This window comes from Centruroides sculpturatus, unplaced genomic scaffold (assembly GCF_000671375.1).
Source record: "Centruroides sculpturatus isolate CEXI.00-Female unplaced genomic scaffold, Cexi_2.0 scaffold153, whole genome shotgun sequence".
Taxonomy (NCBI): Eukaryota; Metazoa; Arthropoda; class Arachnida; order Scorpiones; family Buthidae; genus Centruroides; species Centruroides sculpturatus.
The window spans coordinates 795330-808464 of NW_019384491.1; the positions used below are offsets into that span (position 1 = coordinate 795330).

Below are 13135 nucleotides of genomic sequence, written 5' to 3' on the forward strand. Positions count from 1 at the left end.
GCGCTGTTGGTGGTGTTTAAGCGTCTTCAACTTGTCCTGGATAAGACCGCAAGCTCGGCATTTGAAAGACAGCGTGACATTGTGTTCACGCTAAAGGTGCGTAACCAGTCCCGCGTGGTCGATGTATTGGCGCGGGATTGGCAGGCAAAGTTCGCATGGGTGCGGTGGCTGGAGTGGAACTAGCACAGAGATGTTAGGCGCAGCCATCGAAGATCAAATGTGTAGAGTGGTGGAGAGGAAAGGAGCGGAAGTGCCCCCCGGGGTGCAGAGCAGCCAACCAAGGAGGGGCAGGAAGGGGAAGAAAGAAGGTGCCCTCAGGGAAACACCACGGGCCTGGGGGGCCACGGGGTGTCCAAGCGGAACACCGGGAAAAGCTACCAGCCTTAGCTGGTAACGATAGACAGAAGTGTTGCCAGTCGAGCAGCGAATACACGGTGCGTTTAAATTGTGCAGGCCGCTCTTCCGGCGGAAGAAAGAAGAGTAGAGGAAAGAGAAGGGAGTAAAACCAAAAATACTTACCCAGATGACTGGGGAGCGATGTGGGGCTCGAAATCCAGTTCTGGTCCTAATTTAGGCGAAGATCATCAAGCTGATAAGAACAGATTTGAAAAGCGTTTATTAAGAAAACAATTATTTACAGTGAGATAATATTTTAGGCAATGATAAACAGGAGTATCCTAAAGGATACCAGAGGACACGCGAACATGGGCACGTATGCCAGCTAGAAATATTTACAGTATTATATATTTTAAAGTACCGGACATGGGCACGTGTGCCAGCCAAAGAGAGGGGCATGTGCCCGTACAGATAAGAACGCGGGAGGGTCGCGGACATGGGCTCGTATGCCAGCCATAAAAGAACACAATAGGAGTGGAGGATACGCGAACATGGGCGCGTGTGCCAGCAAATACAATACAGTGTTATTGTCGGGGTTGTGTATGCTGCTGCTGCTGGTAGCCTAGATGCCGACGGTAAATGTCATTACTCCAGCGGATGGTATCGCTGACCATCAGCTGTTTCATCAGTTTAGAGTATTTCTTGCTGATGCCCAGGCGCTGGAGGGTCTCTTCATTCGAGTGGTCGTAGCCGCCCAGAGCGCCGACGATGAAGGCACTTATGTGGGTGTTATAGCCCTTCTGGCGAAAGTGCTGCACAAGAGAATTATATTTGCTCACCTTTTCATCGCGGGCAGTCTGGAAAGCCGTGGGTCCGTTCTCAAATGGGACAGTTATGTCTACTATGGTTGCTGACTTCGAGGGCTCGTGAATTATCACCAAGTCCGGTCTGCAATTTTCGCTGAAGCCAGGAACACGTTGGTTTATGAGGACTTTAGCATCTTTAGGCTGGAAGGCCTTGACGATCCGTTGCAGGATAGCGTTATGTCGCTGCGTTATCAAATGGAAGTTGGGCGGGCAGTGGCATAGAACATGTGCTAAAGTTTCTCTGGCGTAGCCACATCTTCTGCAACGTTTTGATTCATTTCCAAATCGTTTATGGTTGCGAAGGGCAACCACACTTAACTTCGCTCGGTGGATGAAGAACCAATCCGTAAAGCGGGTGAAGTTGCCGTTGTTGATGAAGTGATTGCTCACTTCGCTGGCCGCTGTGACCTGGAAGGCCTTACCTTGATCGGGTTTTGCTGATAGCCTCTGTAGGTGGAACATCTTTAGGAGGCTGCATAGGGTGCGTTGGCATGATTGGGCGCGTATGATGTTATCCCCAGGGGAGATTGTCGGGTCCGGTAGTCCACTCAAAGTCTAGTTGTTTCTTTAGGCGTCTGGTCGCCATCCTTAGCCTGGTCCATGTTGAAGTTATGTCTTTGCTGGGGAGTCCAAATTCTGCCTCCATACACCCGTTGAGGTATTGGCATAGGTCTGCAGTGATGGGGTGTCTTCCGATGCGTTTTCTGACAACATCTTCCAGAGCACCCAGAGCAATGCAGGTGACTTGGGGGTCCCTTGACTGAAAGAGATATAAAGCATGAGTAATTTGGGAGATGTCAGAGAGTTGACTAGTGGGGGTGACATTGGCGCCGCCCTGTTTGTACGGGAGGTATATGACCTCCGGGCTAGCGCGTTGGGGAAGACCCAGCCATCTTCTGAGGGCGCGTTTGAGGGTGCGATCCATCTTGTCCAATGTCTTCTTTGGAGTGGTGCCATTGGTAAGACAGAAAGACAGTTTAGGAATCACAAAGGTGTTCAGGGCGTCGACTTTTTGCCATGGGGCAAGTCTGGAAGAGTCCAGCTTCTCGATCATGCGCAGAATACCGTCGGTGGTGGCGACCTCTGTGTCGCAGCGGGAAAAGCCGGTCGGTACTCCGAGATGACGATAGGCGTCCGTTTCCCTGAGCACAGGTAGTTCTTGCTGTTTGAGAAAAAAGATGTTAGCGCCTGCAGCGTGCGACTTACCCAGGACGGCAAGGGTGCCGCATTTCGTGTGGTTAAATGAGATCCCTGCCCAGTCAGTCCATTCTGCGATGGAGTTCAGTTGTTCTTGTAATCCCTCCTTGGAGCTGCTAACGAGCGCAATGTCGTCGGCATAGGCAAGCACTTCAATTGGGCAACCGTGGAGTTGGTAGCCCTTCCCTAAGGCCTGGACACGCCGTATTGCAGGTTCCATTGCAAGAATAAACAGGAGAGGGCTGATCGGGCAGCCTTGGGAATACTCTACAGTGTCAGTTATTTTAAAGAGTATAACTGGGAAAAACTGCTACCAGCTGTCAGTATTACTCGTCTTTTAGGACCAAATTGGGATCTTTATGTAATGACCACCCTGGCTTTCCTTCTAGGCATAATTGTATATTTTAGAAGGATTCCCCAAGGTTGACCGATTTTTATTTTTCACTTGAATTTCCCATGTACAGTAGTGGGATGTTTTGTATATTTATGGGGAAGTTGTCCAACAAAATCTGAGAAGAAAAACTGCAGTCCCTCCAATAAAGATGTGACAGAGAAGAAAGCAAGAATTGTGAAATTACAAGTTTAAGTGGATGCAGAATATCCTCTAAAATTTAGATTTGCATAAAACTTGGAAATGTGGATAATTTGGGCGTCAAAAAACATTGACGCCCGAGTCCATGGAGATAGGCCTAGTGTAGCCAGAATTGGTGCGGACGCATGTGGAAGCGCCATCATAGAGTTCTTGCAGGACCTCAATTGCGTCTTGGTGGAGTCCGTGCCACCTAAGGGACTCCCAGAGGGTTTGGTGCGGGATGTTTCCGAAGGCATTGGCTATGTCTAGCCACGCCACAAAGCATTCTTTTTGCCTCCTTCTAGCATCTTGTATTACCGACTTCAGTATGAAGTTGTGCTCCAGGCACCCTTGGTAGTTTAAAAAACTCTTTTGGGAGAGGGTGAGGCGATCGTTGTTGTTACACCACTGGAGCAAGCGGTCGGCAAGGCACGCCGTGTACAGCTTACCCAAAGTGTTGGATAGGCAGATAGGCCTCCAATTCTTCAGGTTGGTCACATCACCCTTCTTGTGGACCAGGACGGTGGACGAAGTTTTCCAATCCCTTAGGACATAGCCAGTTCTGGAAACAGCATTGAAAATGGATGAGATAATCCTACCTTTGGGGTCCACCCTTCTCCAGTGGTGGTAACGGATGTTATCGGGTCCTGGAGCCGTATTGTGTCCCTTAGAAATCCGAATTGCCACCTCTTGCGGCGTGAAGGGGTCCTCGAAAGGGTTGTTCGTAGTTGGTGGAGTGAGGCATGTCGCAGGAACTGGAGCAATGTTGTCGGATGGAGGACGTTCGTACATTTGTTTAAAGTGGTTGTATATGGTGGAGGAGTCAACGTCACAATACCTTGGGGGGCCACCCACAGCTCTGTCAAAGGCGCGCTTTCTGTTGGCCTTGTATAGGCGTTGTAGTTCGCCGGCGTCTGAACGAGGAGGTTGGCGTGGCATGGGATTCGGTCGTCGGGGACGAGACGGCTTCCGTGGGCTCTGGATGCTGCAGATCTGGTGAGTGAGGTTGAGAAAGTCTTTGAGGACAACTTCCAGCATATCTTCATCGATGACAGAGTCGAAGCGTGACATCTAGGCACTAACCCATGACGGGGATCACCTTCACTGTGCTGGCTGTCCTGAGGAGCTGAGTCGTCGTCAGGGACAGGCGCTGGGCTGGGAAGCTGTGGTTCGGGAACTGGTAAAGAGACACAAGTGGTTATCGGATGAGTAGGTAAGTTACCTTCGTCCTCAGGAGGAGGGTGCTGAGCTGGAGGCGTACGATCAGTAGTTGGATAGGTGGAAAGGACTGTCCTGATGTTGGGAGCAGCAGCAGGGCTGGTGGAAATCACAGGGGGTTGCTCCAGGGAATGGGCACCCCTTGGTTGCTGAGCTTCATCCAGGCGTGGCCAATTTGACCTTGTAGTCCTGCTGCGGCGAGTCGTAGGTCTGATAGGAGTTGTAGGGGAGGCAGTAGTAGACACATCACTTTCAGAGGCAGGAGATTGTGTGGATCTTGGTCGCCTAGCGGAGCACTTCTTTCTGGGCCTACATGGAATACGTCGACGCACTGCAGGTGGTGGAGGCGGCGGGAGAGGTGGTGTGGCAGCCTCGATACTTGCTTTACAGGCTTCTGACTTGGTTTGGTGTAGTTTCATAGCCTTAAGCTTGTCGAGGATAATGCCACACGCCCTGCACTCAAAGATGAGTGAGGAGGCGTGCTCACGCTTGAGGTGTCTGACCAAGCCAGCATGGTCAGAATACTCACGTGGGATGGGAAGACATGGTCTACATCCAAACGGCGGGCGAAGAGGGACCAAGAGAGTTTCCTCAGGCATGGTGATCAAATGTGTAGGGGGAAGATAGAAGGGGCGGAAATGCCTCCTGGGGTGCCGTAGGCAACCAACCAAGGAGAGGCAGGAAGTGGAAGAGAGAACTACTGCTCAGGCAGGCCTGCGCAGTAGAAGGAAGCCACGTTGCGTCGTGAACAGAGTTCACGCCGCGATAGAAAAGTGGTTGCTGGTTAGGCAGCGAATACACTGTGCGTGTAAACAGTGCAGGCCGCCCTTCCAGCGGAAGTAGGAAGAAGTGTAGGAAAGAGAAAACAGTCAAAAAACACTTACCAATCCGTCGGGGAGCAGTTGGCTCGAAGTCCGAGGGTCATCGTGGCAGGGCAGGAACAGGCTTAATTACTGACAATCAAGCTGATAAGAACAGATTTAAAAAGCCTTTATTATAAATCAAAAATTAATTATTTACAGGCGTGACTAAGGCAAAAAGTGCATTGCTGCAGTAGAGTTAGTTATAAAGAATAAGTCATTGCGACATGGGCTTTAAAGTTCCAACCAGATATATACAAATTTGGAATATGTTATCGCGACATGGGCATTTTGTTTGCCAACTAGTGGTGTAGATACAGTGAAGGGGTGTTAGATTATTGCGTTCCATGGGCTCAATGCCAGCCAGTATGTACAGAGTTATTTGCGCGTATTTTAGGTATATATTTACATGGGCTCTATGCCAGCCAATATATACAATGTGTCGCCGGTTGGTAAAAGATTATAAGTTTACCCTTGGTGCAGATTGGGGTTGTAACTGGTTGCGTTGTCCGTTGTTTTGCCGTGGTTGGGCTGGGCGTCTGGGGCAGCTTCCCAGGTGCAGGCGGTATATATCGTTACTCCAGCGTATGGAGTCACTTACCATCAGCTTACGCATCATGATGGAGTACCGGCGGTTGATTCCCAGGCGTTGTAATACTGACTTGTTGAGGGGGTCATAGCTGCCTAGTGCCCCTATGATGAAGGTGTTGAAGTAAGTGTCATATCCTTTGGCGCGGAGATGTTGGACGAGGCCGTTGTATTTTCTCTCCTTCTCGTCCCTCGCAGCGTCGAAGGCTGGGCGCCCGTTCTCGAACGGCGTTGTGACGTCGATGACTGTTGCCGCTTTGGATTCCTCGTGTAGGATGGTGAGATCTGGGCGACAGTTCTCTGGATACCCTGGCACTCGCTGATTGACTAAGACTGTGGCTCCTCTTGGTTGAAATGCCGCCACTAGTCTATTTAGTACTGCGTTGTGACGTTGGGTAATTAACCTGAAGTTTGGTGGGCAGTGGCATAAGATGTGGGAGAGAGTTTTGCGGGCAAAGCCACAGCAGCGACAAGTTTTTGATTCGTTGCCGAATCTCTTGTGTCCGCGAAGAGCCACTACACTTAATCTAGCCCGGTGAATGAATTGCCGGTCTGAAAAGCGTGTGTAACGGCCGTTGTTGAGGAAGTGGTTACTAGCCTCGTTACTGGCCGTTACTTTGTAGGCTTTACCTTGATCGGGCTTTGCTAGCAGTCTTTGGAGGAGATGATGTTTAAGGAGGCTGACTAGCGTTCCCTGGCATCCTTTAGTGCGGATAATGTTGTCCCCTAGAGCGATAGTTGGCGTGCTGTCTGGTCCTATGGTCCATTTGATGTCGATTTTCTTGCCCAGTCTTCTGGTAGCCATTTGCAGTCGAGTCCACATAGACGTGATGTCTTTGGATGGGTTGCCCAGGTCCCCTTCCATCGAGCCGTCTAGGTAGCGGCAGAGTTGCTCGTTGCTGGGTTGTTTGGCGATTCTGGTGGCTACTACGTCCCTGAGTGCTCCTAGTGCTCCTAGTGCTATGCTCGTGATGTGGTTGTCTCTAGAATTAAAAAGGTATAAGGCATGACATACCTGTGCTATATCTGCAAGCGAGCTGGCCGGTGTAACGTTGGCTCCTCCTTGCTTGTAGGACAGGTAGACAATATCTGCACTCGCACGTTGTGGTACGCTAAGCCATCTCTTCACATGGCGCTTTAGTGTCCTGTCGATTTTGTCTAATACCTTCTTTGGGGCAGTCCCTGTTGTCAGGCAAAAGGTCAACCGTGGCATGATGAAAGAGTTCAGAGCGTCAATCTTTTGCCACGGTGCCAAGTATGAGGCGTCGAGTTTGTTTACATCACGTATGACACCTTCCATGGTGGCCGACTCGGTGTCGCATTTTGCGAACCCAGTTGGGACCCCAAGGTGTTTATAGGCGTCCTCATTGCCTAGGCATGAGAGCTCTTCATTGTGGAGGGTGTAGCTGTTGGTCCCGGCGGTGTGCAGTTTTCCTATAACAGCCAGAGTGCCGCATTTGGCGTGATTGAACCGAATTCCGGCCCAATCCGCCCACTCTGCGATGGAGTTGAGCTGGTCCTGAAGGCCCTTGCTGCTATTGCTGATAAGAGCAATGTCATCAGCGTAGGCTAGTGCACTTACCGTCTGTCCATGGATGCTGTATCCATTGTTGAGTGATTGGATGCGTCTTAGGGCTGGTTCCATGGTTAGAATGAAGAGCAGGGGGCTGATTGGACAGCCCTGCCTGACCCCTGACAGCATGGCAATGGGGTCTGTGTGACCCGTACAGGTGCGGACCCTGGTGGTGGCGCCGTCATATAGTCGCTGTAGAGTGGAGATTGCATCTGGGTTGAGGCCGTGCCACTTGAGTGACTCCCAGATGACACTGTGGGGGACGCTGCCAAAAGCGTTCGCAATGTCCAACCAGGCGATGTGGCATTCCTTCCTGGTACGCCTGGCATCCTGGATTACCGTTTTTAGCAGGAAGTTATGTTCGACACATCCCTGGTAATGTAGGAATCCCTTTTGGGATGTGGAAATACGGTCGTTGTTGTGGCACCACTTCAGCAGTCTATCCGCTAGGCAGGCTGTGTAGAGCTTACCTAGCGTGTTCGATAAGCAAATAGGTCTCCAATTACGGAGATCGGTGCAGTCACCTTTTTTGTAAATCAACACCATGGTGGATTCCCTCCAACTTGTCGGGATGTAGCTGATCCTAAGTACCGTGTTGAATATGGCCGCCAAGATGATCCCGTTGGGGTCGATGCGTCGTCAATGATGATACCTCATTATATCCGGGCCGGGGGCAGTGTTGTGACCCTTAGCAATTCGTGAGGCTACTTCTTCCGGTGTAAATGGAATGTTGAGCGGGTCACTTGTGGCCGGGAGCTGGTCTGATGTGGCAGGAACCGGTGTGGTGGTCGTTTGCGGGCTGCATTCGTTGATGGATTTAAAGTGCTGCTGTACTATGGTCGTATCAACTTGACAAAATCGCGAGCTTCCACCTAGAATGTGATCAAAAGCACGTTTTCGATTAGTTCTGTAGAGGCGTTGCAGTTCACTTGCCTCTATTTGTCGAGTCGATGCATTGTTGGTAGTGTTCCTGTTGGATTGCCGCGGGCGTTGGATATCACAGATTTCGTAGGCCAAGTTGATGAAGTCAGCGAGAATTCCCTCCAACATGTCCTCGTCTTGTGCTGCCTTGAATCGTGATGCCCATGCCGTAACCCATTGGGGGGGGTCCATCGTCTGGTGTAGGTGCGTCTGGGGCCTGTTGTGGTTGCGCAGACGGCGGATCCTGATTGAGTTCTACTGTAGGTTCTCTTTGATGTTGTGTCGGCGAGGGCACTGGAGAGGCTGGGCTTGCGGTGGCATCTCTTAGGTGCGGAGAGCTGAGTGTACAAGGATTAGAAGAGGACATGGGTGTAATTGTCCTACCTGATGAAGTTGTAGACATTGTTGGCTGCAGTGTTGGCGTGATCGGTAGCTGCTGTTCACAATTGGACTGGGGTCTTGCAGAGTTCTTGGTTTTCTGTCGACGTTTTCTACCGTTGGGCGTGGACTGCACTTGCGCAGGTGTTATGCCTTGGCTGGGCCCACATGTGTCAGGTGATGGCGTGGCTGGCGCACTAGGTGTGGGTTCTTCCTCGGCGATGGGTTGGCACGACCTCGTGGTTCTTCTTCTTCGTGGTGCAGCACGTCTGGTCGGTGGTGACGGGGAGGTAGAGTTCCAGGATGCATCGCTGCTCAGAGGGGTCGGCGCTGGTTTCGACGCTTTTTTGGCGTATGGCTTTCTTGGCCTCGTGGGAATGCAAACCTTTTTACGGTCTGCCGGGAGTGGGGGCGGAGGCGAGCAGGCCTCTATCCTCACACGGCAGTCATCGGCCTTGACTTGGTGAGCCTTGATCACTTTCAACTTATCATGAGTATACCCGCAGGCACGGCACTCGAACCGAAGGGTTGTACCATGGATGTGCTTTAAATGCTTGACCAAGCCCGCGTGGTCCGCATAATCGCGGGGAATCGGTGAGCACAGCTGGCATCAGTGCGGTGGGTGTAAAGGAACTAATACAGTAAGTTCAGACATGGCGGTGAAGATCAAACGTGTAGAATCAAGGATAGATAGATAGTGGGTGAAGCGCCCCCTGGGGTGCAGAGCAACCAACCAAGGAGGGGCGGGGAGGGGAAGAAAGAGGGTGTCCTGGGTGAAGCACCACGGGCCTCTCAAGCGAGAACCACAGGGTGTCCAAGCGGAGCACCAGAAAGGCTACCAGTCAGAACTGGTGGCGATAGGCGAAAGTGTTGCCGGTTGAGCAGCGAATACACAGTGCGTTTAAACCGTGCAGGCCGCTCTTCCGGCGGAAGAGAGAAGAGCAAAGGAAAGAGTAACCAAAAATAAAAGTATACTTACCCAGACGACTGGGGAGCAATGTGGGGCTCGAAATCCAGGTCTGGAGCTTGTTTTACTGAAGAACCATTAAGCTGATAAGAACAGATTTAAAATGCTTTTATTAATAATAAATTCCAAATAAAAAAGTACAAGTATGGGGTATTAAGCAGTGGAATTAAACATAAGAAACATGTACATATAGTTATGTACAGCGCGACATGGGCACAAAGCCAGTGGTGTATAATACAGTAAGGATAAATGTCGCGACATGGGCTCTTAGCCTGCCAGTATTTACAAGGGTTTGAGGGTACATATGACTTACGCAACAGGTCTGTAGATAGACGCGCGTGAAGGTAGATGAGCAGGTGTTCATAGGTTCAGTCCGTGTGGTTGTAACTTCGGTAGTTGGAGTCGGGGTGTCGAGGCGAATCCCGCTGGTCATGGAGTCTGGTCGCATGTTGATCACGACGGTCAGGGGTGTGCCGGTTGGTAGTGGTTCTTCGCCGACGATGTTGGTTGTGGGCGTTGGTTGCTGGTCTTTGGTGACTGGGAGCAGAACGTCCGTAGTTGAGGTGTTGTACGTATATTTCCCTACTCCAGCGGATACAGTCGCTTACCATGAGTTTGGCCATGGTCTTGGAGTATTTTCTTCCTATGCCCAGACGCTGAAGGACAGCGATGTTTCCGGGATCATATGCGCCCAATGAACCAACCACGAACGCATCGCAATAGGTGTCGTATCCCATGTTTCGGAAATGCTGTGCTAGGGGTGTGTATTTTTCAATCTTCTTTTCCCTAGCGGAGTTGAAAGCGTTGTGTCCGTTCTCGAATGGGATAACAACGTCGATGATGGTGGCTGTCTTGGCATTGTCGTTAATAGCCACCAGATCTGGTCTACAGTTGCCCTCGAATCCTGGTATGCGCTGATTACACTTGATGGTGAGATCTTCATCATTTACGGCTCGGCGAAGTCTATTAAGGACCGCGTTGTGCCGTTCGGTGGCGAGATGAAGATTGCGTGTGCAGTGATTTACCACATGGGCCAGCGTCTCCTGTTGAAATCCGCAGTGGCGACATCTGGTTGGAAGCTGGCCAAAGCGGCGGAGACCATGAAGGGGTACCACACTGAGTCGGGCTCTGTGGATGAATCGCCAATCGGCGAAGGATGTGTAGAGCCCGCTGCGTATAAAGTGGTTGCTGGCTGGATGTTGCGCCGTAAGTTTGAACGCCTTCCCCTGGTCGGGCTTCCGTAGGAGGCGATTCAGGAGGACGTTCTTCGCCATGTTTGTGAGGATTTTGGTGACTGACTGTCTGGGGATGATGTTCCCTGTTGTAGTGATGGCGATGGTGTCGTCGAAGACGGTCCATGTGATGTCAAGTTGTTTCCGCAGGCGTCTTGTGGCTGAGCGTAGGCGTGACCATGACGACGAGATGTCGGCTGGGTCGGCGCCAAACTCGCCCTCCATAGACCCATTGAGGTACGTGCACAAGTCCTCGAGTGAGGGGTCACGGCGGATACGTTTCCAGACTACACTTTGGAGTGACTTGATGGCGATGGAGCGTACCTTGTGGTCTCTGGACGTGAATAGGTGGGTGCCATGGGTAATCTGGCAAATGTCTGCTAGGGTGCCGCAGGGGGTTATGTTGGCTCCCCCGTGATCGTATGGTAAGTGGATCACTTCGGCACTGGCACGTTGGGGCAGGTTCAACCACCTTTTGGCACAGTTATTAATGTGCCTGTCCAAGGTGCGTAGCCGCTTCTTAGGGTTGGAACCGAGTAGGAGGTGGAAAGTAAGCTTGGGCAGCAGCATAGTGTTAATGGCATGGATCTTTTGCCAAGGGGCGAGTTTCGATTCGTCCAGCTGCTGAATGTCCTTCTCCAAGTTGCTGATGACGTCTTCGGATGTGTGATGTGTGGAGAATCCTGTTGGTATGCCCAAATAGTCGTAGCTTCCACCAGCGGACAGAGGTGGAATGTTGGTGCCTTGTAGATTAAAGATTTCATTGCCTGTGCCATGTTGTTTTCCTTTGACGGAGAGGGATGCGCATTTACCTGCATTAAAGCGCAAGCCTGCCCAAGCTGCCCAATTGGTGATGCAGTCAAGCTGTTTTTGCAGGCCCTCGGCGGTCGGACTTATGAGTACCAGATCGTCTGCGTAGGCCAAGATATCGATTGGCTCGCCTTCTAAAGGGTAACCAAGCTGGAGACATTGAATGCTTCGAACAGCAGTTTCAATGACGATGTTGAACAACAGGGGGCTCAATGGGCACCCCTGTTTGACCCCTGAGTGGATAGGTATATCATCAGTGTACCCATTACTAGTGCGGATACGGGTGGAGCAGTTCTGCAGAAGGCTGGTAATGATGTCCGTGCTTTCCTCATGTAGCTTACACCATTGCAAGCATTGAGAGATGGTGTTGTGGGGCACGGAGCCAAAGGCGTTGCTAATATCTAGCCACGCAATATGGCATGATCTATGTTTCCTCCTGGCATCTTGAATTATCGTTTGAAGGAGGAAGTTATGATCAAGGCAGCCTTCGTGCTGCAGAAACCCCTTCTGGGCACTAGAAAGGATGTCGTTGCTTTGGCACCAGAGAAGAAGCCTGTTGGCTAAGCAGGCATTAAAGATCTTGCCGAGAGTGTTAGAGAGGGCAATGGGCCTCCAGTTACTAACACTGCGGACATCGCCTTTCTTGTGTAGCAATATCGTGTTGGATCTCTGCCAGCTTGGTGGTATAAATGAGGTGCGAAGTACAGCGTTAAAGACGCTGCTGAGGATTATCCCTTTCGGGTCAACCCTGGCCCAGTGATGGTATCGGAGACCATCTGGGCCGGGGGCAGTGTTGTGGCAACGCCGAATCCGAGTGGCCACCTCAGCGGGAGTGAAAGGGCTGGTGAGTGAATTGTTGGAGTCGAGATCCGTGCATGGGGGAGTGGCGGAAGGTGCCGACGGGTGATGTTGTGAATTATGGGCGTATGAACGTTTGAAATGACTGTAGAGTTCTTGCCCGTCGATGTGGCAGTAGCTGGGCTGCCCTTTAGTGATGCAATCAATGGCCTTCTTCCTGTTAAGCCTGTACAGTCTCTGGATACGTCTGGCGTCGGAAGGGATGGAAGAGTAGGAGGGGGTATGCTCCCTCGGCTGGATGGTGGTCTCAGAGGCTGAGTAGATGTTTTGTGCTAAAATGACGAGGTCCTCGACCATGGCCTCAAGCATATCACCGTCCGTAGCGACCTCAAAACGGTGTTTCCAGTTGAGGACCCAACTGGGGATGGCTGACGGGTCTGCAGTGGAGGGCAGAGTGGTGGAGTGCTGGCTGGTGCACATGGGTTGGAGAGGAGGCTGGTCGGAGGTGGGGATATGGTGGGCAGGGCTATCAACTACGAGAGAGTTGTAGCTGCCAGAGCGGCCCTGAGGCGGGCTGCGATGGCGACCATTATCCCGGACGACTGAGGGCCGGCGCCTCCTAGGCCTTCTGTTGATGGCTGGAGGTTGGTTGGCCATCGGTGAGGTGGGTGGACTTGCTCCACGAGCAGCAACATCGCTGTAAACGGGAGCGGTACCATTGATGTGGTCCAGACCAGTGGTGGGAGGCCGGAAAGCTGGGCTATAGCACTGTGAACCCTGGGGTGGCTGGTCCCTGGGTGAATGGCTACCACCGGGTGAG

General features: G+C 51.6%; 1 protein-coding gene across 1 annotated transcript; it reads right to left on the reverse strand.

Annotated features, from left to right (window-relative positions):
• Positions 1–3515: 3515 nt before the first annotated feature.
• Positions 3516–4607, reverse strand: LOC111621800 (extensin-like). The gene has a single exon (XM_023364050.1). The coding sequence runs from the start codon at positions 4605–4607 to the stop codon at positions 3516–3518; it is 1092 nt and encodes a 363-aa protein (XP_023219818.1).
• Positions 4608–13135: the final 8528 nt, after the last annotated feature.

What these genes read in the sequence shown, in the direction of transcription:
- LOC111621800 (XM_023364050.1), bottom strand. Translation starts at nt 4,607, where the DNA reads ATGAAACTACACCAAACCAAGTCAGAAGCCTGTAAAGCAAGTATCGAG.